The 25716-nt window shown below is 39.1% G+C and overlaps 1 protein-coding gene across 7 annotated transcripts in view; it reads left to right on the top strand.

The window, feature by feature from the left end:
- Nucleotides 1-25716, top strand: part of LOC149242031 (putative monogalactosyldiacylglycerol synthase, chloroplastic) — a 374275-nt gene that overhangs the window by 128633 nt on the left and 219926 nt on the right. For all 7 annotated transcript variants that reach the window (XM_089374127.1, XM_089374126.1, XM_089374125.1 and 4 more), the window contains one exon: nt 1403-1465. In XM_089374127.1, the coding sequence (XP_089230253.1) occupies nt 1403-1465 (63 nt within the window). The remainder of the gene's footprint in view (nt 1-1402; nt 1466-25716) is intronic.

The raw sequence follows: 25716 nt of genomic DNA, 5'->3' as shown, positions 1-25716 counted from the left end.
CAACCTTTGGGGCAATGTTCCAGTACCAACCTAGACATGCGAACAAGGGGAGGGGGAGTGCCAGAGCCTTGTGGACCTAGTGGTCATGTGGACCCAGAGAGGAAAGCTGATGAAGTAGGGCATGCAATGTGCAGAAGGGAGTGCAAAATGTGAAACGGGAAAATGGAACTACGCTACCAAAATCGAGGTTTCCCAAGTAGTGCCCATTCTGAAGCTATAAGCTAATATGAGAGATCCCACAGGACTAGGGTTAAGGATTAACGCTCCATTTAAAGTGAGGGAACAAGACTACAGTGAAAACCCTTCCTCCTTCTAAGTCACCCAATAATCCATACCTAAGTGTGCCCAAGGAAAAACAAGCATAAGCACCCGATTGTACAATGAAAGACATACCTTTAGGATTGGATGGCCCCCTTCAAACATACACTCTCTACAGATGGGCGAGGGGAGATATGATTGGCTCAGGGAGTAGAGATCAACTAGCACAATATCGATTACATTGGTGGTTGGTGATTGCCAGCCGAAGACAGATCAAGGAGAAAAATTCTCCTGTGGGGTCACCCACTAGTGGTGGGTAACAGGCAGTAGGGAGGGAGTGAATTTTTTTTGGTGGGAGCGACCAGGGAGCGGATTTTTACTGGCAGGGGTGCGCTCCCAAAATTTGCTCCCAAACAGGAACTAATCGGGAGCACGCTCCCAAGGTCACTCCCTTAGCGCTTTTGAGCGGAGCGCGCTTTGTTAGCGGATTCGAGGGGAGGCGTGCTTGGTCTGACATGTTGCCTAGCATGTCATTTGTGTTCAACATGTTTGCCAGTTTGTCTAACTTGTGGATATGTGACAAGCAGGCCTGGGGGTGCATGTCCGATATCTTAGCTAACTTCTGTTTCAATGTAATGTATTTGTCAAGGAGCCTCCTCCAAAATATATCTGTTTGCTATATTCTATCAACACATTGCTGTCCAAAATTAGCCTTTTCTGCTGCATCCCTGTCTTCCTTCAGTTTGCATTGTTGTTGGTAAGCTTCTGAAGAGTGAATTTTAATACATTTCTTTAGTATACATCATACAACCTTTTTTGAGTAACTGGCTGAACTCTGCACTCAGTAACAACTATTGTGGATCAAAGCTGTTTCTTTAGTTTGCAATAAATTTAAGGATTTGATGTTGTTGATGATGCTTTGTAATTGGAACCTTTGTTCCTGTTGTTAAGTTTTATCTTGTGCTGTTCATGTATGCACCTATGTTAATCTCAACTGGAAGCATAATGTTTTCCTCTCTTTTTATATAGCAGCTAATTAAATTAATAGGTGGGATTTGGTTATTGAATAGTAGGAACTATAGAAATTCATAACGTGGTGAGAAGCAGCATGCCTAACTTGACAGAGATGCCAATAATTGTCTAGATAAGGGGCTTTGAGACCAACATGGAGGAATGGATGGGAGCTTGTGACTGCATCATAACAAAGGTGCACCATTTTATTGATTAATATTTACGTTTTAGGTTATGGAGTTTGGAAGTGTCACAAGTTACAACCATCTTGTCTATACAAATCTTGAAGTCCCTGTGACCATACTTTTGTATTTTAGTCATAAACTGCAGGCAAATTCTTCTCTTTTAGAAGCATAAGTCGTAGCTTGCTTATCAGTTTTTAATTACATACACCATTGCATGTAAGTCTTGATGAAGTCCTATCAGTTTATTTTTAACTTTTTTGAATGGTCATTAGTGAGAGAATCAAAGACCAATGAACTAAAATATGTTGTCCATAGTAATGACCAATAAAAAGGGTCAGTTGATCCATTTCTGTTTGAAGTCTTCACCCATATTTGATTTTAAAGGTGCTATATAAGGCTCTACGTAATTTTATCAGAGTTTTCTCATTAACGATTGTCCTCCTTTAAATCAAGTTTCTGGAACAAAGTGATGTGATTGCCCTGCTTTTGTAGTCAATATATGCTTGTTATGAACATATTTTGGTCAACTGAAATGTTAAATTGTTGCTGCAAAGCGTGGATTATATTTTAGATTTTATGAATTTGCCAAAACAATGCTCAATTGCCACGATAAAAACCTATGGTGTAACCCTAGATAGTAGAGATGGACTGTTGTGCGATGAATCATTAGATATTTGGGGATACAACACTTTGAGTCTATGTTTCATTTGTAATTACTGCTAGCTTTAGTAATTTATCCTGCTGCTTTCTCCAGTTTTTTAATTGTGTTGGGGCTTGCAGAAGGAGGCATCGATGGGTTTTTCTGTCTCACTTTGAAATGATGTGCACACTAATGAAATCTAAAGAACGTTCATGTTAGGATGTATTAATTGATGGAACTCATATGGTTCATTCTGATGACATGTTACAGATCTCAACTATCCAATTAAGGGATTTGAGAGCAAGCACTAAATATATTTGCTATATTGTGATCATATGTTTATTCACCTATTCTAGAAATGGTGGATGAATAGCTTATGCTCCCAAACCAGTTTACTGTGTACAATGGTGATAGTAGATACCACTTAGGATTGTTCATTGAAGCAAATTTTTTTTGGGAAAAAAATGGCTTATATTACAAGATTACAAAATATGCTGCATATAGTGAGAAAATTGGTTAACCTCCTTTCATGGGAGGAAGGTTTCTTCACCTATCCTCTGTGTTGCTTTCCATATTTGAATAGTGTCTTCAGGCCCTTTTCTCTCCTGTTATATTGACTTACACGACTTCTCTCCTTCTGCCTTTTACTTGCTGCTAGTACCTCTAGCAGGTACTATCAGAAAACTTTATTGGTTACTTGTAGTGGACATACTCATCATAAAGGAGATGACTTGGGGATGTTGCCAAGCTTCCCCTTGTGTCTTGGGGATGGAAATAATATTTACCATTTGAGATTACAATCACTGATGGTGCAATGTTGTCTCTCAGATGCAACTCTACATTGTGCATCCATCATAAACAAAACTGAAAGAAGATTCTTCTTTGACCCAAGAACAAGACAAAATCCAACTCAAGAACATCACTTGAAGGCATTTGAAAATAAATGAAGCCAACTTCTCTCATAGGATAAGTGGCCTCGTCACCAAGCTTCATAGTCATGCCTCCCCCTTGCTCTTGAAATCTGTTGAATAATGACATATAATATGTCATATGTCTTGAAGCTCCATTGTCCATAAATCATCCAGCACTATACATATTGTTAGAGGACAAGCGAGAGACTAAAGCCATATCCATCTTGATAAATTTGTAATATGAAGAAGAAACAACCTCCACTTAATACAGGTGAAAACAAAGTGTCATCTATCGGAACATATTAGCCAGCTATTGCAAGTGTAGTTTTAAAAAAAATGTTGACATGGACTCAGACTTGGTTGACTTGACCAAGTTCAACTGTCATGGGTATAGACTTAACCTCCTAAATGGATTGGGGATTGGTTTGGACCATTTGGTACTGGACTGGTTGAATCAATACATGACTTGGCTAGTTCAGTACTGTTGTCGCCTAGGATGCACACCTAGATTAATGTGGGAAAAGTCCTTAATCCCACTAGGTGTGGCCTTAAAGGCGAAACACTCAGAGAAGTGACTGTCACCTATGCCCAACTCTCTCCATTTAAGCTCTCTCTTAGCTAAGCTAAGGGGGGTGGTCCCTAAGGAACATATCTAATAGAAAACTTGTTAGAGATAACAAGTTGTAGGAGATGGTTAGGCAATCACCATTCAATATATCTTGAAGATAAATTAGAGATTGATTTAGCAAGTATGAATGTTTATGAGCATATAAATATTAACAAGGTAGATTCAATGAAATCGACAAGATATCCTACAAGACAAATTATGATTAGACTAGTGCCTTTAAATATAACTTGCAAGAAATATATGCTCAAAGGAAAATCAAAATACTTGCAAATTAAATATGATTTACAAGTTATATGATTAGCATTGCTGCAAGACAAGCATTAGTAATCTAAAACCACAATTGATTATGAACAATTTAGAGATGTGAGCAACAAGATTTTACGATAGCACTTGCAAAAGAAGAAAGCTTGTACTCAAAGAGAATTTCTCCAATGTGATACAATCATTGAAAGACATTGAGCATGAAATTGAAATAAACAAGTACAAGGATAATGTATGAAAACTTGTAAGAGATTATATATAACTTTTAGATATGAGCAATAAATGGATCTAGATCTTGCAAGGAAATAAAGAGCTTTTACTTAAAGAGAGATGCTCAAATATGATGTAACTTTAAAGGACAATTAATATGAGCATAGAAGTGAGATAAACAAGTACAAGAATATGATTAAAATGCTTGCAAATTCGATAAAATTCTCACAACCTAACTTATACGATAACCAATTGTGTAAAAAATACAAACAAGTGTATGTGATGTGAGTGTGTGAGATCAAGTAATCTTGGTAAATTTTATTATATGCCTAATCTAAGGTTTGTCTTCCCCTCAACTCCTTCAACTTGTTAAGGACTAGCGAGTAGTTTCCAGAAGGGCTAAGGGAGAAGGCTAAGTTCTCATTAACAATACCCCCTTAGGACTTCAATGCAACCTGTGTGCTTTCCTTCCTACAAGGGACTCAACCACAAGAGAACTGCGAGGTCACACGTTTTAACCTTTGATCCAAACTCAAATTTAGGAAATTGAATGACAGTTAGGGAAGGGTGTCCTAAATTTCTATCAACAAAGCTTATGCTTGGAAGTAAATTTTAGAGAATATAATATGGAAACTATATCTAACATGCATATTAGATATGAAATTAATTACTTCACATGAGATACAATTAGAATGAGATGCTTCAAAAGTAAAAGGTCTTAAGATTTATCAATAGCGAATACCATTCCACTTATATGATCAAATAGGCAAATAATACTTTGAGCACAAGTTATGAAATCAATGTGAGAATAGCTTATGTCAATTACTTAATGAAGCAAAGCGAATTATACCAAGAAGCAAATGACAATGAGATCGTAGGAATAAAGCTACTTCAATGGATATACCAATTAGATCTAATAGCAAATGAAATTATTCAGTGAAAATAAAAGGAAGTTAGATCAAGAAGATAACAAGTGATTGAAACTACTTGCAAATGAAGTTAGATCTAGATCTAGAAATGCTAATGAAACTAGAGCAAGAAAACTAATTTAACAAATGCAAAATGAAACAAATTAGTGATTAGATCTAATGACTAAGCTAGCAAAGGAAATGAAAACAAATTAGAGACTAGCTATCCAGGAGCTTCTCTTACCAAATGAGGAGATATGGATACCAAGGGGAAAAACCCGAAGCTCCCTCAAGAAAAATATTTCTTTTATTATATTAGAAATTGAAACCCTTTTAGAGAGAAAAGGGGGCTTAGTTCTAAAGGAGGGTTTACAAAAATGAGCTTCAATGAGCTAACACACTTCCTCAAGAAATAAGAAAATCATGAAAAAATTATTTACAAAATTTATGATGAAATTACAAGGAAATTCCTCCAACAAAACTCGCTAATCCTCAAAAACATTTTCACTCGAAATGCTAGACGTCTAAGAAGGAGGAATTTCACACAAGAAGCAAGGAGAAGCCTCTGCTTTGCTTGCAGTTTAGAGAGATATGCCTCAAAACAAAAACAACTTCCAAAAAAAATCGATCTTGCTTTAAAAATGAAGACGACCTCCAAAAAAAAATTGATCTTGAATTTTCCAAAGGCTCAGATGATGGATCTCTTAAAAAAAATTGAACTTGAATAAAACCCTAGTTGTCAAGGATTTGTGCGGGAGAGAGGAGAGGGTTTGATCAACAAACAAGTGTTTAGCTTCAAAAAATAATTTATCTCTTCGATCCTCAAGCTTCAACCTACAAGAAAAGATTTTCAAGAAAATTCTCCAAGCCAAACCCTTACTCCTTTCTTCAAATTTGCAAGAAAATAGAGAAGAAATCCAAGATATATACAAGATCTATTTACAAGAGAAATATATGTACAAAATGGGTTAGAAATATATACAAAATTTTTACAGATCTACTAGCCCAAAGAGTGTGAGGATAACTCCGCTCTTGGGTAGCAAAATATAAGCTCTAAAATAGCTAGATCTGACAAATAAAGTGCATAAATAGATAGATTTGAATAATTAATGATAAGATTTACAAGCTATGGCAAAGAAAATCCCTTTAAAAATAATCTTATGATAAGCCTTTGAGAGAGATCTATGTGGGTTCTTCCACTTCTATGCCTTGAGAGTTGGTTGGTTCAACCAAAAACTTCCCTAAACGCCCAAGATTTGATTCAGAAAAAATAAAATCTCTACACACTTTTGAAAGATAATGTTAGATCTAGAAGGGATTAGATAGCACAATGAAAAAGAAGACTAGGGGTTCAACCGAAAACCCACTAGCGCTTCTAGATCTAGAGTGTTTCTCTAATCCAAATATCAATGCAAGATAATTGTACATCAATAGATCCAAAATATGGCAAATGGAAATAACAATTTAATTATTTACCAGTAGAGCATTAAGAACAAATGAATCAGAAAAATATTACCATAGATGTAGAAGAAAAATACCACAAAGCTATTAACCCCAAAGACTTTCTTTATTATTAGCTTAGAAAAATTTCTTGTACAAAGTAGAGCTTCCAGCCAAGAGCTCAACTACAATTGATGTTTATGTTACAATGAGGAGCTTGGAGCTTCCCTAAATAGAAAAATGAAAGAGAGAGACCCCTCTCCAAGTGAAACGTCTAGATCCCAAGTGCTAACGGCTAGATCTCATCCAAGAAATTTCAAACCCTTAATGAGCTAACACAAATCTCTAGGAGAAAAATTCGTTTGTATTGAAGGATATGATAATGGAGAAAATATTTGATCCTGGAGTGGTTTGGACCACTAAAATTATTTTTATCTTTCTTTTCTCAAAAAACTCTCATTCAATTTAACCATCATGGACCATCCTTTTAAAAAATTCGATTTTCTTGGTGCATAGGCATTTTTTATGGACCATCGAATTTTTCCTTGGGCCATTTCTTCTTGTTAAAAGCAATTCCAACAAATTTTTGACTTCACTTTAATATTTGGGAATTTCCGTCTCATTTTTTATCATTTTCATTTGGAGAGAATTTTTATTTTTCTGTCGTTTTATTTTCAGGTTGATTTTTGGTTAACTATTTTCCATTTTTTGCCAAAAATTAGAAAAATGGGGTTTTGAGAGGTAAAGACATATTTTTCCACCCTCAAAGTGTGTCTAGATAGAAAGTTAAGGTGTACAGATCTAATTTTGATTACTCATACCCCCTACAACTTCTATAGACAACACTTATTACATTTTGCATCAAATAATTATTCAAAATTCCGGTCAGTTGGAAATTTTTAATAATTAAAATATGATACTTAGAGTCAACCAAATTTTGCAAAAATTTAGAGATGATCTAGTATGGTAATATACATTAATTCTAGACATTAGGACTCACATAAGACTTCACCATCAAGCCGCACTCTAGCTTTGGGGTATATATGAGAGAAAAACTCAATTGATTATGTGTTGAAAAACACAAATAATGGGTTGAAGAAAAAAATCCCTAGAGTGAACTCACCTGCTAGTATAGTCCTAAGCTACTAGGCCTTTTACATGACTCATTTTTTATCATACTAGAATCATTTTTACATTATCCCCGCAGGGTTGCAAAATTTGTAGAACAGATTGAAGAAAAGAAGTAGATGAAATCTTGAAGAAGTTTGGAATTCTGCAATGATCTGACAATGCTGGAATGTGTTAGAAAATGTAAAGTGGAAGCTTATTATGTCTTATTTTCTTAACCTTGATACTTGCTTGTGAATCTTAGTTATCTTCTTTATGTTTTTTAGTTAGATCGATTCATCCGACAATATCAAAAAACTGCAACAACAAAAGAGGACACAGATATAGGCTTTCAGCTAGGGCAAGACCCCTCCAAGACAAAAAATAGGAAGCTCTTCTCTTCTTAGAATCTGCTTCATATGAGATACAAAGACCCAATCCCTAGATCAAGTCCTTCTCCTAGTACCAAGTCAGCCCTTTCCTTAAGATCTTCCCTTAAACTGCTTCTTCTCTACAACCTTGTCCTTCCAGCAATTGCCCAACTATTTGATCCAGCAACTTCGTCCTCCCAACAACTGTCGCAGAAACCCTGATCTATCTTCCTTTAGAGATCTTCCTAGAGCAAAACAACTCTCCCCAAGGTCAACAAGGTCAAGAGAAGGATTTCGCTCTATCTAGCAACTTGTCCTTGCAATTCTGCTCCCCAACAACAACTTCGCTCCCCAGCAATTCAAACTGGCAACTTCGGTCTCTTTCTGGCTGTAGAAACCCTATCTTCTTCGCATGTGTGAGAGAGATAGAGCCCAAAGACAAGATATTTCGGCTTCCCAGCTTCTTCTAGAACTTCACTCTCCTTTTCCCAGCTTCCCAGCTTCTTCTAGAACTTCACTCTCCTTTTCCCAACTTCCCAGCTATAGATCGAACTCTTTCCTTGATAGATTGAACTTGTGAGTGATGTCTTCAAATGAGGTCGAATTGCTTCCTTTTATAGCCTTCTCAAGGGGTCAAATTCCCTCCTTTAGGCCGACTTGAGGATCCTATTACCCACCATTTTGTAGGTGACATCCTTAAAAGAAATTTTTCTCCAAGATGGTCCTCAATTGACAGCCAACAACCCTTTGCAGCCACCAACTAGCTCGTTGTGCCACTTCTCCGCCGCTTGAGCCAGCCATGTGGTCCCTCACCCATTTGTCATGACTGTATGTTTGAAGATGAGCCTCCTGAACTTGAAGGTATGCCTTGGCATTTGGTAATTGAGTATTGTGGTTTGCTTATCATGGACACTTTTGGGCATGGATTAATGGGGGAATTCAGCGGAAAGAGTGGGCTAGGTCTGTGCTCTTGTCCCCAAGACCTCTTTTGGATGTTAACCTCGGACCCTAGTCCCATGGGATCTCTTTTACTGACCTTTGGGCTTTAGGGATGTTACTTCATGGGAAACCCTGATTTTGGTTGCGTGGTCCCTCCCTCATCCACATATATCACTCCCCTTTTGCTCATTATAACCCTATTCGTCATTCCTCCCACCTGGGTCCACATTCTTCCACTGGGTCCACATAGGGCTAGCCTTCCCCTTCCCCTTTCCCACACCTTGGGTTGGGCCTGGAACGATGAATCAGAGGTTGATGCAACTGAAAAGAAAAGTAAAAGCATAATTGGCCATATTCAACAGGAAAATATACCACAAAATACAAAAGATGGCCGGGACAAACACATTTAGCATATGGGTAAAAGCCAATGCATGAGCTCTATTCCATTCTCATGGCCATCACCCTGGTTCCTGTAGGCCCCAGATGAGCCTCTTTTATCATTCAAGAACCCATGATTGTCCCAACCCCTGGTGGGAAATGAAATGTCGCACCTCAAAGGGGGTATCCATTACTATACTGTACATATCATGCTCTTACTCCTTGAGCCCCGAGTAGTTAACCCAAGAAAAATCATAAAAGGAAAAAGGCAAAAGGCAAATGAAGAAGGGTGGAAAAATCAAGGCTGGGGTGACTCATGTACCATGATTTCTCCCTCCTATACATTATATACCCAAGTGTGGGCTTCCCCTTTATTAGCTACCCTTGTACCTTGGCATGTGACCCAGGATTGCCCCCTCCATCCCCTACTCCGTACCATCACTTTATCACATGCCACCACCATTTGAAGGATGTACCTTGGACATATCATCCCCTTTAAAAGTAGAAACCACCTAATAGGGCACTTGGTTAACCCCCTTGGAGCTTGGAGACATTAGCACATGCCAAAGCCCACTATGGAAGGGCATGCCATTATGAAGTGCCCACTTGTTGTCCATGGTTTGTAAGCTCTTTAACTCGATTTCTTTAAATGACTTGTTGTACTGGAAGGCAAGGGGATGCATTGGATCTTATGCAGGATTACAGATGGTCTCCATTTTGGGTTTGGTCTCCCTATATGGGTCTTAACTTTCCAGAGGGCTACATTGGCACATGTAAGGTGTGTGTAGAGAGCCATGGGCCTCCACAATAGTAGACAACATTCCATGGATCCCTAGAGATGTTTAGAGATTGCTCAAGTTTCATCTATTGGACAAGGAAGATGCACCTGGTTCACCATGCGCAAGTGGTCCCACAGTTGTATCATGCACTTGGTAGATGACCTAGGACTTGTATGCTGATGTGACATCACTTACATTATCATATGAGCCATTATAGGTGGTCTACAAGTATTTTCAATCTACTTGGAGGCCCATGAGGTTACTTGTGTGCCCCCACACCCATTGGGAGCACCACAGGTTTATTGTTTGGAGAACAAGGGGCCAACCGCTTGTCCACTACAGTTGGGAGTCCTATTTCTCATTATGCCACATATGGACTTCATCAGGCCTCTTAGAAGGCCAAACACCATGTACTATTGATTATTCGATCTCTTGAGAGGCTTATTCTTTTGTTTATGAGCTAGTTTGGTGGGCTTGTCACCAAAAGTTAGCTATTTTGCACATTATTTTATTCTAGGGGCTAATGTAGGCCTAATTAGCTAAATTGAACTCATTAGAAGTGTATAAATACAAGTGACGTGAATTCATTTTAGCATCATCACTTGGATTGGACTTGTATCTCTCTTGAGAATTTCGCTATCCTTCTTGTAGGACGAATTTTGGAGCATGGAATTAATTTTGATGTTTGGATTATTTTCTCTTGTCTTGGAGCTTCTTGATTGACAAATTCTTGATGGTTGGATATACTCTTAATACATGTAAGTACAATTTAATGCTATTTTATTTTCTATTCTTGTCACATACATTGTTGCTGGGATTTCACTATACTAGGGCTAATTTACTACATCCATTTATGCGAAGTTGTGGAAATTCGGTTTCTAGATAGTGATGCTTCATGTATGGGCCATGTATTATGAATGAATGTTCCTAGAGATGCTTCTTCATTGAAATTCATCTTGATAAGCCATCAATCTTGCAAAACGAAGTATAAAGTTCTTGAAGTTGCTTTTGCTGTTGCCCTAATGCTATGCGAAGTTGTCTTTGAGGCCTCCTTGACATAGAAAATTCAATGTCCATAGTCATAATTACTCTTGACTCCAAATCTCCCCAAAGGATTAGGCACTAGTCCACCATAAGGTGATCACCTTAAACCTATTTTCCTTCTCCCCTCTCCTCTTCTCTAGGTCTAGTCCTCTAGGTCACCTAGGGCATAAATTATCTCAAATCTAGCTATCCAAATACTTCGATTTTTGGTCCACAACTGCGCTGGCGTGTCCTCAAGAAGCCCTCCGAATTTCATGCAATTCCGATGGTGGGATCTTGAGATATTGCAAGCCCTAGCTCGAAGACCAATTCTTGCCCTTGGTTTCTGTTGTCGCGCGGATTGACACGACAACGCTCAGACCGGGGGCTGTCACTCTGATCCCCGATCCCTCCGTTTAAGCCTGTCTCCCGCGGCTAAGGGGGGTAGTCCCTGTGAGATGATGAGGCCAACTGTCGACCAGTTGGTTGGGGGACACGAGATACAATTAAGATAAGCACTAAAAAGATTTAATTAATTTAGCAGACCAGTGCCTTAAGAGATTATGGTTAAGATGATTACTTGTTAGATGATATAGAAACGTAAATCGTGAACAACAATCATTTGTCATCGAAAGGTATCAGCTAAATCACATGACCAAAACGATATCCAGCAACTGAAAATTTTGAAGAGATGAATGCTTTAAACCACCACGAGAATCATTAACCAGATATCATATTTCGTATCTCGACTTGAAAATTTAGATCTCAGCATGAAAGATATAGCGTGATGATTCCCGAAAACAACTGGATCTGACAAAGAAAATTTCCACGATATTTTTTATGCTTTTCAATTTTTTTTTTTTTTAAATGATTTTTAATTAAAATATTAAAACTAAAAATCTAAACTAAGCAAGATTTTAAAACAATAAAAATCTAAATAAAACCTAACTTAAACTAAAAGAATGAATTAAAATCTAATTACAATCTATGCTAACCTTTTTATTTTTATTATTATTATTATTATTATTATTTTTTTTTTTAAAGAAAAAATCTAAGATAAAAATTTAAAATCTAAAACATTAAATATACAAAAATATAAACCTAAGCCTAAATTTTTTTTAAATAAAATCTTTTTTACTATTTTTTTTAATTTTTATTTTTTTTTATATAAAAAATAAAACTAAAATTTAAAAATTATAAAATCTGAACTATAACTAAGCTAACCTAAAACGAAACTCTTAAATCCCTAAACAAAACCATGTTAAACTTAATCTAATTAAACCTAAAGCATGAATACGTAAAATCATAAAACTAAAATTTAAATACAAAATGAAACTAAAACACTGCTACACGATGATGATGCTTAAGCTGAAAAAGAAAAATCGTAACCCTAATAAGACGCAAAGAACGAACGCGTCAGCCTCTTAAAAAGAATTTAGCGTGATAGACTGCTGGACGCCTGACGGATTTTGAACACGGTCGATGGCAATAACGAAACGAGTTTATACTTACCTGAGGACCGATGCGCAGATTACCTGGACAGCTTACAAAAAAAATCGATTTTGGTTTGCGTATTTTTTGCAGGTTCATGTGCGGTTTCGATAGGAGGAGCTTCGGATGCGTGGAGAAGCTGGACGACGGCGGAAGGGACAGCGAATAAACTTGAAAACTCACCGATGCTTGATTCAAGCGACTGAAGCACAGTTGAGCGGACAAGATTTGCGATCATGTTGCAGCGGCAACCAAAAATCCTAACTCTATCTAGCCACTGAAGATTAACCGCACTGCAACCAATCCACTGCTTTACAAATCGATGAATGCCGAAGTCCAAAGTCGTGGCCCGTGCGTAAATAAAATTCGGATACAGTTCATAAGTCGATGGATTACCCTGATGACCACTCGTAGAGACGCACAGTCACCCTCTTACGCTGGACGAAATGACGTGCTGCTGCAGCGTTGATGAGATTTTTCTTTTATTTGCGGGTACAGGTATCGTAAAACCCAAAAACGCTGAGCCGGTGGTGAGCATGGCAGATAATTTCGAACGTTTTGCAAGAATTGCACACTGGTAACTCGCTGGGCACAGTTTTTTTTTTCTCCCCACGCAAGCAGACAAAATGACTTCCGTATACCCTGCAAAATATTAACTCTTGCGCAGGTGACGTCCAGGGTAAAATTGCAGAATTTGAGCGTGCCTGTCAGAAAGATTACAACCCAATGCAGAATGCTTACAATTGTAATGGTCACTGAAACCTGAAATAAAACCCAAAAATTTGAAACCCTAAAACAACTGAGTAATGTACAAATTTTTGGCCCCTTAACAGCCAGATTCAACAATGAGCACAGGAATATTTTAAAGAAATAAAAATTTTCAGATTTTCACTGTGAAGAACTTCAGAAAAATCTCTCATGCAAATTAAAAATAAACCGAATGATAGACCCAGGATCAAATCCAACTGGGCTCAACAAAAAATGCTTGCGGGAGTTGGCTGGTTCAGCCGAGAACTTCCCCTAACGCCCACACTATTTCTTCAGAAAATGTTTTCTGCACAACTCAGAAACAACCATCAGTAAAGAGGGCAAAAATGCTGCTAGATCTCAGGAAGTAATGGAGATACCTGCCATTACTTCAGAAACCCTAACAACACCCAAACCCTAGCAAGTGAACAAGATACCTGTGCTCACAATACTCTACAAAAAGCTATTATTAACGGCTGAAAATAACATATGCAGAAAATGAAACAATCTCACAGCATTTCAAGAGAGTAACACCAGCAAGATATGGACCCCAAAGTCTTCTTTTATTAACCAGAAACAGATTTACAAGAGAGCTACTTCAGTATTAGACTCACAGATCCAATGATCTGAAATGACCCCTAGCACCCTATTTAAAGGAAATAATCCCAACGGCTAGTTCGAGTGATCCATGTAGAAATGATCTCGACCGTTGATGAGGATCAAGACATCTCCTGATCTCATCCGTCGAATTATTAAAAAATAATATTTTGCATGCATTCACTTAAAATATTATTATTTTATTATCTTAGGGTTTTTGCTCTATTTTATGATTTTTTATTATTTTTTAATTTTTTATTATTTTATTAATTTATTAATTTTTTAATTCATTTTAAAATGGATCATCGAACTAAGCCTTCGGAAACATCACCTAGGACCTAGGACTTAGGACTCATGAGGGGATTTAAAACATTTTTCAACCCTCAAGACACATTACATCATGACTTTTACAAATTTACATCTTAAGGGGGAAAACCCCTTTAACATAGACCCTCACAAATCACCCAGTTCTGCGACACAACTATAATCTAGCAGATCAACACACTAGGATTCTCCTAAAGTTCTAATGACAAAATCCATCCCGGCTTTGGGGTCAGGTTTGAAGGAAAAGTCTGCCGATCCATGGATCGATGAGACGAAAAACCTTCCGGGACGTAGATTACCACTAGAAAGTTAGGTCCACCTAGGCAATTCACATACATGACTCATATCTGCTAAGATTATTTACAATTAATACATGCAGACTGGGTTTACAATTAGATTGATCAAGCTGCTGATGACTGCAGGATGGCATGGACACGCTGATCAGGTGCTGCCCCTTCTTTGCAAGAAAAGGGGGTGTACTGCATGGCTAGTTGACCAGTAGAGGTCAACAGTTTCCCTTAGACTAGAAACCTCACTAGGATCCTTGCATTGTCTTTCATTGAAAATTCATTCCTTGATCCCTTTCCCCTCCCTAATTAGGTCAAACATATCATTGGTTGCTAAATCCTATCCCCTTGACCTAACCTCAGGCCCACTTGGTCCCGTGTGGTCCCATTCACTATCAAGGTTAATTCTTCAAAGATCACTTGGAACCCAAGTTTCCACAAGAATTCTAGGGTTTAGGGATATCCTTTATAAGACACATACTCGAAGCCTAACCCTTTAAATTCTCCCCATGCCCTTCTGTAAAGTTTTGTAGATGTTCTATGCTAAGAGCAATTTCACTTTTCTCACAGCAATCATACAAGTAGATAAGCAAAATGCAGATAGAACATATAAGCAGATCTTACAGAAGACAAATCAGAAACAAGAAAAATGTATGTGTTTGTTTCGGCGGTCAACAGGATGCTTCAACCAGCAAAGTCTCCTTTGGTCAGCCAGCCCAGCATGTGTCACAACAACCCTCCAACCAGTAGATGAGTCAACCCAAGTCAGTTCTACAAAAGTCAACGCTGTCCTGAAAAGTCAACGCAGGGGCAGCAAGCTAAAAGTCAACGCAGCAGCAAAACGGTCAACCCTTTGACCTCGATTTTTGTGCCAGGTAGTATGGCCTTCAAAAATCGAACCTCCCACAAGTTTTTAGCTTGTTTGGACCAAGCTTTGACCAAAGTCAACGCTGGTCAAACTTCTGCGAAACCCTAGCAGCAGAAACCCTAGCAGCAGAAAAATCCTCTTCGTCCTTCCCACGTGTGGCTGAAATTCGTCCTCCAGGTAGCTCGTATTTTTTAGGATGAGAGAGGAAGATGTGAGTTGTGTTGTGATCAAATTCTCTCCAACTTTTCCTGTATATATATATCCATCAATGAGGGTGTGTGACACATCTGTTGGGCATGTGAGCCTACATTACAAAACTGGCTGACCTTTGCACATATAATTTATTAAGAATAATAAATTCAAAATATAAGTTCTGCTCATCGGATTAAGACTATTTTTATATGGATTTTACACCTCTCAGAAAGAGGAATCCAACAAAAATATTAGCCTCTTAATCTGAGCATCAGAACATGGAGTTTGGACCTAGTTGTCCAAATTTAACACTCCCTCTCAACTAGGGAGAACTCCATCTATTAGTGCAATTAACATCGTGAGTCATCCCGCCGAAACTTGCTTTGCTGGCTTCTTTATTTCAGAACAGAAGTGGGTCAGTCACAAAGACATCATTCCCCGACTGACATAATCAGTCCAGAAGGCCCAGACCTCACAAATCTTGATCCCAGATCAAGTGGTTGGACCATGCCATCCTAGATAGAGAGTACGGCAATCTCTGATGCGTCCATCAGTCTTTGCTAATAGTCTCTAGCTTTTCCACACCTCATTGGCCAAATGAGAGGTACTTCCCATGAGCCCTGAACTCAATGGGTAGGATGCATACGGGGCACAGATTAAATGAGTGGTGAACCAGCTCAATAATCACAAGGGTGGGGCAGAAGCATTATGAGTGCTTATAGCTCCGAGAAGCTATCCCCAAAGCCCCCCAGAGCTCCCAGAGCTCATCGTCCAACAGGACCCACATCATAGGGTCTTTCCACGACACCAAGACTCTCACGGAAGGTTAGGAACTTGACCTTCCCCAGGGGCTTAGTGAGAATATCCGCGACCTGCTCATCAGTTCCTATATGATCGAGCCTTACGGCGCCTCGCTGTACCATATCCCGGATAAAGTGGTACCTGATATCAATATGCTTGGATCGGTCGTGGAACACAGGATTCTCAGTCATACGAATCCCACTCTGATTATCACAGAGTATTACAGTGGTATCTAGCACATGTTGGAACAGCTCACTAAAGAGCTTCCTCAACCAAACTGCTTCACAACAGGCCATACTAGCAGCAATGTATTCGGCCTCCGCGGTGCTCAAAGCCACCGACTTCTGCTTCCTGCTCATCCATGAGATCGAAGCAGAACCAAGATTGAAACAGCATCCAGATGTGCTCTTACGATCCACCACACTGCCAGCCCAATCGGCATCAGTATATCCCCGGAGTATCACACTCCCGGCAGTGTATCTCAGCCCATGGTTTATCGTGCCCCGAAGATATCTCAAAATATTCTTGGCACCAACCCAGTGAAAATGATGAGGCTCAACCATCTGTTGACTCAAAGTATTCACTGCAAAACATATGTCCGGACGGGTGTTCACTAAGAACATCAAAGCTCCTATGAGTTGACGATACTCAGTAGGATTGGCCAAGATAGGCCCTGCAGCGCTGCCACTCAACTTCTTAAAGTTGAGTTCCATTGGTGTCGACACGGACTTACAGTCCACCATCCCAAATCTTTCCAGAAGCTTCACAATATACTTTCCTTGAGAAAGGAAAATCTCTCCAGGTCTCTGCCAGACCTCCAGGCCTAGGAAATAGTGCATCAGTCCTAGGTCTTTCATCTCGAATTCAGCAGCAAGCTCCCTCTTACATTGATGAATGAGAGGGTCATCACCTGTCAGGAAGAGGTCGTCCACATACAGCACTAGAATGAGAGGCTTTCCTTCCTTAACCTTAAAGTAAAGGTTTGGATCAGCATTGCTTCGAGTGAAGCCCAGCTTCATCAAGTAACTATCCATCCTCTCATACCAAGCTCTGGGTGCTTGCTTTAACCCATAGAGGGCTTTCTTCAACCTGCAGACATAAGTGTCTCGATCTTGAACTTCAAATCCCAGAGGTTGTTCTACATACACCTCTTCCTTTATTGCACCATGCAGAAAAGCGGTCTTGACATCCGACTGATGAAGACTCCATCCTTGCGTAGCAGCAAGGGCTATGATGGATCGGATGGTGGTATATCGAGCCACAGGTGCAAATATATCGTCATAGTCAATTCCTTCCTTTTGAGAGAAGCCATGGGCAACAAATCTTGCCTTAAACTTTTCAGCACTCCCATCAGATCCATGTTTAATCTTGTAGAGCCATTTAGCGGTGACAACAGATTTGTCCTTCGGTCTCAGGACCACATCCCAGACATCATTCTTCATAATAGCCTCATATTCTTCATGCATAGCATCCTTCCAGACTTGATGCTTGATGGCTTCTTCAAAAGATCCAGGTTCAGATTGTATAATAGTACTCATGGCAGCTAGATACCCTTGGTATCTACACGGCTTCTTACTTTCTCGGAATGTTCCCCTTGGGGCAGCATGACCCTCAGCATCTTCGAGGGTGTCCCTGAGCCATGATGGCCTCTTTCCTAGAGAAGGGGAAGGATCAATAGGGTCCATTGGCCCTTCAACATCAGGCATAGTCTCATCCTGGGGTTCTTCCAGATTTCCAGGTCTTTCTTCATGGTTTTCTTCAGATCTAGGAAGATCTACTACTTTCTTTAGGGAAGCATCTTCGTCAAAAGTGACATCATAGCTTATCTCTACTTCCCTTTGACCAGGTACATAGACTCTATATGCCTTAGAAGTCTCACTGTAGCCCACAAACATTCCTTTCTTCCCAGTAGCATCCAGCTTACTTCTCTTTTCTTTCGGCACATGAAAATAGACAGGACATCCAAAAATTCTAAAATGTGAGACATCAGGTTTCTTACCAGAGAAAACCTCTTCGGGAGTTTTGGAGTCCAAAGCGGAATGAGGGCATCGGTTTTGAATGTACACAACAGTATTTGCAGCTTCTCCCCACAGAAACTTTGGAAGACCCTGGTCACATAGCATGGCACGGGCAGCTTCCACAATAGTCCTATTCTTGCGTTCAACAACACCATTCTGCTCAGGAGTATATGCAGTGGTAGTCTCCCTCTTAATGCCAGCTTCTCTGCAAAAGTCTTTGAACTCATTTGACTCATATTCAGTGCCATTGTCAGTCCTCAAAATCTTGATCTTATTTCCGGTCATATTTTCCACCAAGGCTTTGAAGGTACGAAACCACATGAAAGCCTCATCCTTCTTCTTCAAGAAGTATATCCAGGTTTTGCGAGAGAAGTCATCAGTAAATGTCATATAGTAAGAACATCCCCCCAGGGATGTTACAGGCAACATACCGGAAAGATCAGAATGGACCAGTTGCAATATCTCAGATGTCTTTGTGACACTTGAGGGGAAAGGTCCCCTTGTATGTTTTCCTTCAGCACAGTCCTTACATACACCTTTATGATTATTTCCAAAATCAGGCATCCCTGTCACCACCTTCCTTGCTTCGGGAAGAGCCTTGTAATGAAGGTGTCCAAATCTTCGGTGCCATAGTTCGGTTTGATGGATAGTATCACAAGTCATAGCTCCCAACGGACTCCCTCCAACCTGGTAGAGTGTACCAACTCTAAAACCAATTGAGATAGCTTCCTTGAAGCTCTTCTTCCACATGAGTACCTTTCCATCAGAGAAAGTTACATTGAATCCTTTGTCTTCCATGGCAGATACAGACACAAGGTTCTTCTTCAATTTGGGTACATAGAGTACATCTTGTAGATGGAGGACTTGTCCTTGAGACAAGTGGAGGGTCACAGTCCCGGTCCCTTTCACAGGATAAGTGGCATTATCCCCAAGGATAATTTCTAGATTAGTATCCCTTTCAACCATGTCAGAAAGTGCTTCCTTGAATCCGGTGATGTGTCTTGAGGCACCACTATCGATTAGCCAGACATCCATAGTGTCGGGCGGAGATGCAGCTGAGAGAGCAGATATTAGAATATACTCATTTCTTTTATCAACAACATTAGACTCCTCATACCTGGTATTTCTGGTCCTTTTAGAAGGTGGATGGTTTCCTTCAAAGTGAGCCTTCCTCTTTCCTTTGGATTTGTCATTTCTTTGATTCCCATTCCTTCGGTTGTTGTTGTTGTCGTCACTATCGGGAGAATTCTTCTGGAAGGGGCATTCTCTAGCATAGTGTCCAGTCCTATGGCAGGTGAAACATTTACCCTTCTTCTTTTGAGTCTTAGTCCTTCCTTTATCCTTGGAACCACCAGAGTTCTTCTTTCGGGAATGAGCAACATAGGCAGCATTTCTTTCATTATCAAATTCCTTCATCCTTGTTTCTTCTTGCATACATCTAGACAGAAGCTCATCAAAGTTAGGGATGGTATTATTGTTGAGAATGGTAGTTGTGAATACTTGCCATTCATATGGAAGTCCTCCAAGTGCGGTGAGAACCATCTCACGATCAGCTATTGTCTCCCCAATAGCTAGCAGATTGTTCCTGGTTTCGGTCAACTTCATAAAGAAAGTTTGAATAGACTTGTCTCGGCCCTTCTTCATATTCTTCAACTTGTTCTTGAGGAATAGCACTTGGTTCACATTGTTTACTCGGAACATAAGTATCAGTTTGTCATACATCTCCTTGGATGTGCCTAGTTCAGATATGTAGGCAACCAGACTCTTATTTATGGATTCCCTGATCAGCAGTTTTGCTCTGATTTCTCCCTTCTTATACTTGTGTTTAACAGCAGCAGAGGCATTTGATGGAGGTTCTTGAATCTTCCCTGTCACATGATCTAGGAGATCATGATCTTCTAATTTGAGATCTAATAACATCTTCCAGGCATGGAAGTCATCACTTCCAGTCAGCTTGTCATTCTCCCTGAATTCAAGCTTAGAGGAATCCATTTCCTTCGATGATGATTGCTATAGATAGAGTTTGTCTTCACCTCAGCTCTGATACCATGTAAAGTTTTGTAGATGTTCTATGCTAAGAGCAATTTCACTTTTCTCACAGCAATCATACAAGTAGATAAGCAAAATGCAGATAGAACATATAAGCAGATCTTACAGAAGACAAATCAGAAACAAGAAAAATGTATGTGTTTGTTTCGGCGGTCAACAGGATGCTTCAACCAGCAAAGTCTCCTTTGGTCAGCCAGCCCAGCATGTGTCACAACAACCCTCCAACCAGTAGATGAGTCAACCCAAGTCAGTTCTACAAAAGTCAACGCTGTCCTGAAAAGTCAACGCAGGGGCAGCAAGCTAAAAGTCAACGCAGCAGCAAAACGGTCAACCCTTTGACCTCGATTTTTGTGCCAGGTAGTATGGCCTTCAAAAATCGAACCTCCCACAAGTTTTCAGCTTGTTTGGACCAAGCTTTGACCAAAGTCAACGCTGGTCAAACTTCTGCGAAACCCTAGCAGCAGAAAAATCCTCTTCGTCCTTCCCACGTGTGGCTGAAATTCGTCCTCCAGGTAGCTCGTATTTTTTAGGATGAGAGAGGAAGATGTGAGATGTGTTGTGATCAAATTCTCTCCAACTTTTCCTGTATATATATATCCATCAATGAGGGTGTGTGACACATCTGTTGGGCATGTGAGCCTACATTACAAAACTGGCTGACCTTTGCACATATAATTTATTAAGAATAATAAATTCAAAATATAAGTTCTGCTCATCGGATTAAGACTATTTTTATATGGATTTTACACCTCTCAGAAAGAGGAATCCAACAAAAATATTAGCCTCTTAATCTGAGCATCAGAACATGGAGTTTGGACCTAGTTGTCCAAATTTAACACTTGAGGGCCTTCCATCTTGTCTTCTAAGAAAAGCAAGCCACATATTTTAGCCTCTCTTGTGAACAGGCTTCCAGGATCACCCCTCACCCTATCATTGGTCTATCCCTTTTGTGATCCTTATCATAACAAGTCTCCTCCCATCGATGAAAGTTCGTAAAGAGTAGGGAGCCTTAGCTGAGGTAACAGTGGGTTATTGCTTCGTTGTTTCCCTTAGCCTAATAGTAGCCCTTCAAGGATCTCCTTTTAGGACCTTTGCTAGTTTGAGTGGTAATAGATCCCAGGGCCGACTTGTACTCTTGGAGATTCCAAGACTTTCTAGACTCAAAAATAATTCTTTTTACAATTACAAATTGCCCGGAAGGGTCTTATAAACATGATGTTGACTCTTTTGACTCATGACAATAAATCCTAAGACCTAACAAATCCTAGAAGCACGAAGAACATGCTTTTACCTAAAAGACCATCAATAATGAGCATGAAACCCATGCTTTAACAATAATAATTTTCTCTTCTTTTTCTCGTTTGTTACATAGGATCCATATTGAAATGAGTGTAACAATTATGAAGACCAAAACTAGTTACATTTCTCAACACTCCCTTTTAACTAAGGAGGTATTCATAATTGTACAAGCGGTACAACATCATATCTCATACTGAAGAGTTCTCAGGAAGATCAGATTGATAAGCCATACTGTAAGCATCATCATCATGACCAACACTGATCTTGAGGCCTAACTGGAAAAGCTCTTCTTTAATTGAGAGCATTATGCAAGGAGGCTTTACGTTTGATACCTCACTACCTCTCTAAGGTACATACCCCATCTAGATGTCCACAAGGTATGTCCTTTTATGACTATTCTTATCTTGGATCTCCATATCTAATTCCTCAAAGAAAATTGGTCCTCTTCGATCACTCTTCTCTTGAATTCTTGTCCCATCCTCAAAGAGTGTTGGTCCCTTTCCTTTCTTGGATGTTATATCCTCAAGGAAACCACATATGCTTATCCAATCCTCCGTCATTCTCTCTTCATCACCTGAAGAGGAGAATGCACATGTGATGTTCATCATCACTCCCTCTCAACCAGAGAGTACATCCCTATTCTCCCTTAATCTTGAGAATAGAACCTTGTTCCTTATTCACGGAGATTCCTTTTGCTCCCTCTCAAACTAGAGGAGATTCCTTCCTTCTAATAATGGAAGCCAACATCACAAGCCTTCTAGCTTGTTTTCATAAGTGTATCAACTACTAGTTCTCCATAGCTACATGGTTCCCTCTTTTCTTCGCATCTCTTGCATCAGGCCTGCTTTTTTTCAAGGTATCATGGAACCACCTGCACTCTTCGTTCATGTGAGAAGATCCAGGTCATCTCTCTTGCTCATCACTTTCTTCTTCAATCATCAAGGCTTTGCATTAAACCTTCCCAATCTTTAATTAGATCATGAAAGTGATCTACCTTGATCTTCAGGTTATCTTCTCATACAACTACCCTTTCAATCTCAAGATGGACTCATCTTAAATTTACAGTTGCCAGGTACCAGACATTCTCAACATTCTTCCTCCATATAGTTGAACTTGCCCCAACTATGTATTCTTGCAACATTCTTTTTCTGGTAGGAAAGAATAATATGTTAGCCAGATAACCAAAACATAAATGAAATGGACTTACCTCATCATGGCGACCTTCTCATTCCATCAACATCCTTATTCACCATCTCCACTTGATATTCCTTCTTGCATCAGAGTGCCCAAGGATCGAACTTGATTACCGAGTTACAACTTTTATTATTTTGGAGATCATACTAGATGTTAATCAATATCAAATATATATTCTAGAGAAAGTCCCAATCTTCTATGCACTCTTAAGTAAGTCACATTCTTTTCAACATCATAAATACTTAAGCATATCTTTATAGCCAACTTTCTTTCACTATATTCTTACATACATGAATCTATATCCAAGGTTTAAAAGTCCTATGCTTTCATCCAATTATCTAGATATTGATTTATTTCACAAAAGTTTGCATCTTGACCCATTGCAACCCTTCATCCCTTTTTACTAGTTTGTTTCCACATTACATAGAATACATACTATTCGTGTCATAATGTTTTTTCACAAGGACTTCCTAATATAATGGTCCTTCCCAAATCACAGTGATCCAATTGAGAAAGATGACGACCTCTAACATAACGTTAAACAATATCTGAATGAACAATATGCAAAATGGTCTAACATTCTATCCTAGATGATCTCTACTGAGCAACATAATAATACAAGTTTCAAACATGTTATCATCATATGCTTCTTTGCTATGATGCTTATACAAATCATATCATTCGAAAGAAACATTAACATTCATAGAGAACCTAAATGTTAGAGGACCTTCTTTAGTAGTAAAGAGCCTTCACTTCTTCCTTCTTTGCCTTCTTCTCAGGTTCTCCCACTTCTTCGGCCACATGAGCTTCACTTCGGTCCTTTCTCTTATTGTTCAGTTTGTTTGGACAATCCCTCTTAAAGTGTCTGAATTCATTGCATCCAAAACATTGCACCTTGGACACATCCTTCTTCTTGGACTTGCCAAACTTCCCTTTCTTCATCTTCTTGACTCAGGCTAGAAAAGCTTGAGTCTGCTCATCTGATTGAATGTCATCCTTGACATTGATCCTTGATTCATCTAGTATTCATTGTGCCCACAACTCATCAAAGGGAGTTGAATCCTTCTTGGAGTAAACACTTGTTGCAAAGTTGCTCCATTCTAGTGGTAAAGCATTTAGAACACATACAGTCACCTCAGAATCAGTGATGGCTTCCCCAAGTCCTTGCAAATGGTCTCTTAGTTGAGAGACTCTCATGAGGAAGGATGCCATATCCTCATCCTTCGATTTCTTCATTCTATATAACTTGTTTCGTAATGACATCTTTTGACTTGTTGTACTTACAGAGTACAAATTCACTAGCTTGTCATACATTGCCTTGGAAGTCTTTAGGTTTGCCACAAATGGAACAAGATATTCCTTGATTGATTCCACTATGATCCTTTGTGCTCTTACTTCCTCTTTTTTGTACCTTGCTAGTTCTTGTGTCTTGTCTTTCTCAGGTTTAGTAACTTCTCTAGTAACATATCCCATTACATCTTGCTCTGTGAGTATCAAGTCAATCCTTTTCTTCCATGCTAGATAGTTTGAAGCCCCAGTGAGCTTATTGCTCTCCTTGCAAAAGGAACCTACATGACTTGAATATTCAACCATTATGAGACGGTGTGATACTTACTTGAATAATATCTCCAACCTTCTTGATGTCTTCAAGATCTTTGGAGATTTCTTGATGATGCGCTTGAACGATGTTCCCTAGGATTCCTCCACCAACAACTTTCAAGTTGATGCCTTGCAAGTAGATGAGATCAATACCCTCCTTACGAGATAGATGTAGTTTGATTTTCTTTAATGTAGAAACCCTAGATTAGAAGGGTCATCTACCAACGAGATTTTGACCGGATCCCTCCAAGAGACAATCTTCTTCTTTTAGGTCTTGAGAGCTTCATATCCCTTGATCAACAATTCTTTCTAGTGTCCTTCCGGCTCCCTTCCTTGCTCACCTTGGCTTTGATACCATGTTAGAAAATGTAAAGTGATAGCTTATTATGTCCTATTTTCTTAACCTTGATACTTGCTTGTGAATCTTAGTTATCTTCTTTATGTTCTTTAGTTAGATCTATTCATAAAACAATATCAAGAAACTGCAACAACAAAAGAGGACACAAATATAGGCTCTCAGCCAAGGAAAAACCCCTCCAAGGGGAAAACCCATAAACTTTTCTCTTCATAAAATCTGCTTCATATGAGATACAAAGACCCAATCCTTAGATCAAGTCCTTCTCCTAGTACCAAGTCGGCCCTTTCCTCAAAATCTTGTGAAAATTCCTACACTAAAGGGACCCCTACTGCAACAAATTTGAATTTACTTCACCTACTTGACTTTTCAATTACATTCATCAAGTTATTCTTCTGAATACTAAAGCAAATTACTTTTGCAGCCTACATTGATTAAATATTTGAGCTCATGAAACAAAAAACAAAGCAAATAACAAGATACATAGGACACACAAGATACATAGGACACACTTATTTTTGGACACATTAGCCCCCGGAAAAACCCAATGCGGGAAAACTGGTGCAACAACTCTGAGGGTTTATTATTATGTAGGAGAAATATCTGAATACAAATCTAGGATGCTCATCTAGCAATCCTTTACAGAGAAAATACTGGTGGAAATTTGAATTTTCTCAATTTAATCAAGGCAAAATCAAATTGAGAATTTCTTGCTGCATTTTTCAACACTCCCTCTCAGCAAGAAAGGGATTATCAACCACCCCTATCCTGCACTTGTGGAACTCAAACTTCCCTCTTGACAAGGCCTTTGTCAAAATATCAACATCTTGTTCCTCTGTCGGAATG

Source organism: Pinus tabuliformis, chromosome 8, assembly GCF_031772625.1.
Source record: "Pinus tabuliformis cultivar Carrire ecotype Pingquan chromosome 8, CPIR1, whole genome shotgun sequence".
Lineage (NCBI taxonomy): Eukaryota > Viridiplantae > Streptophyta > Pinopsida > Pinales > Pinaceae > Pinus > Pinus tabuliformis.
The sequence above is the reverse complement of the archived record's forward strand: the minus strand, read 5'-3'. Positions and strand labels throughout refer to the sequence as shown.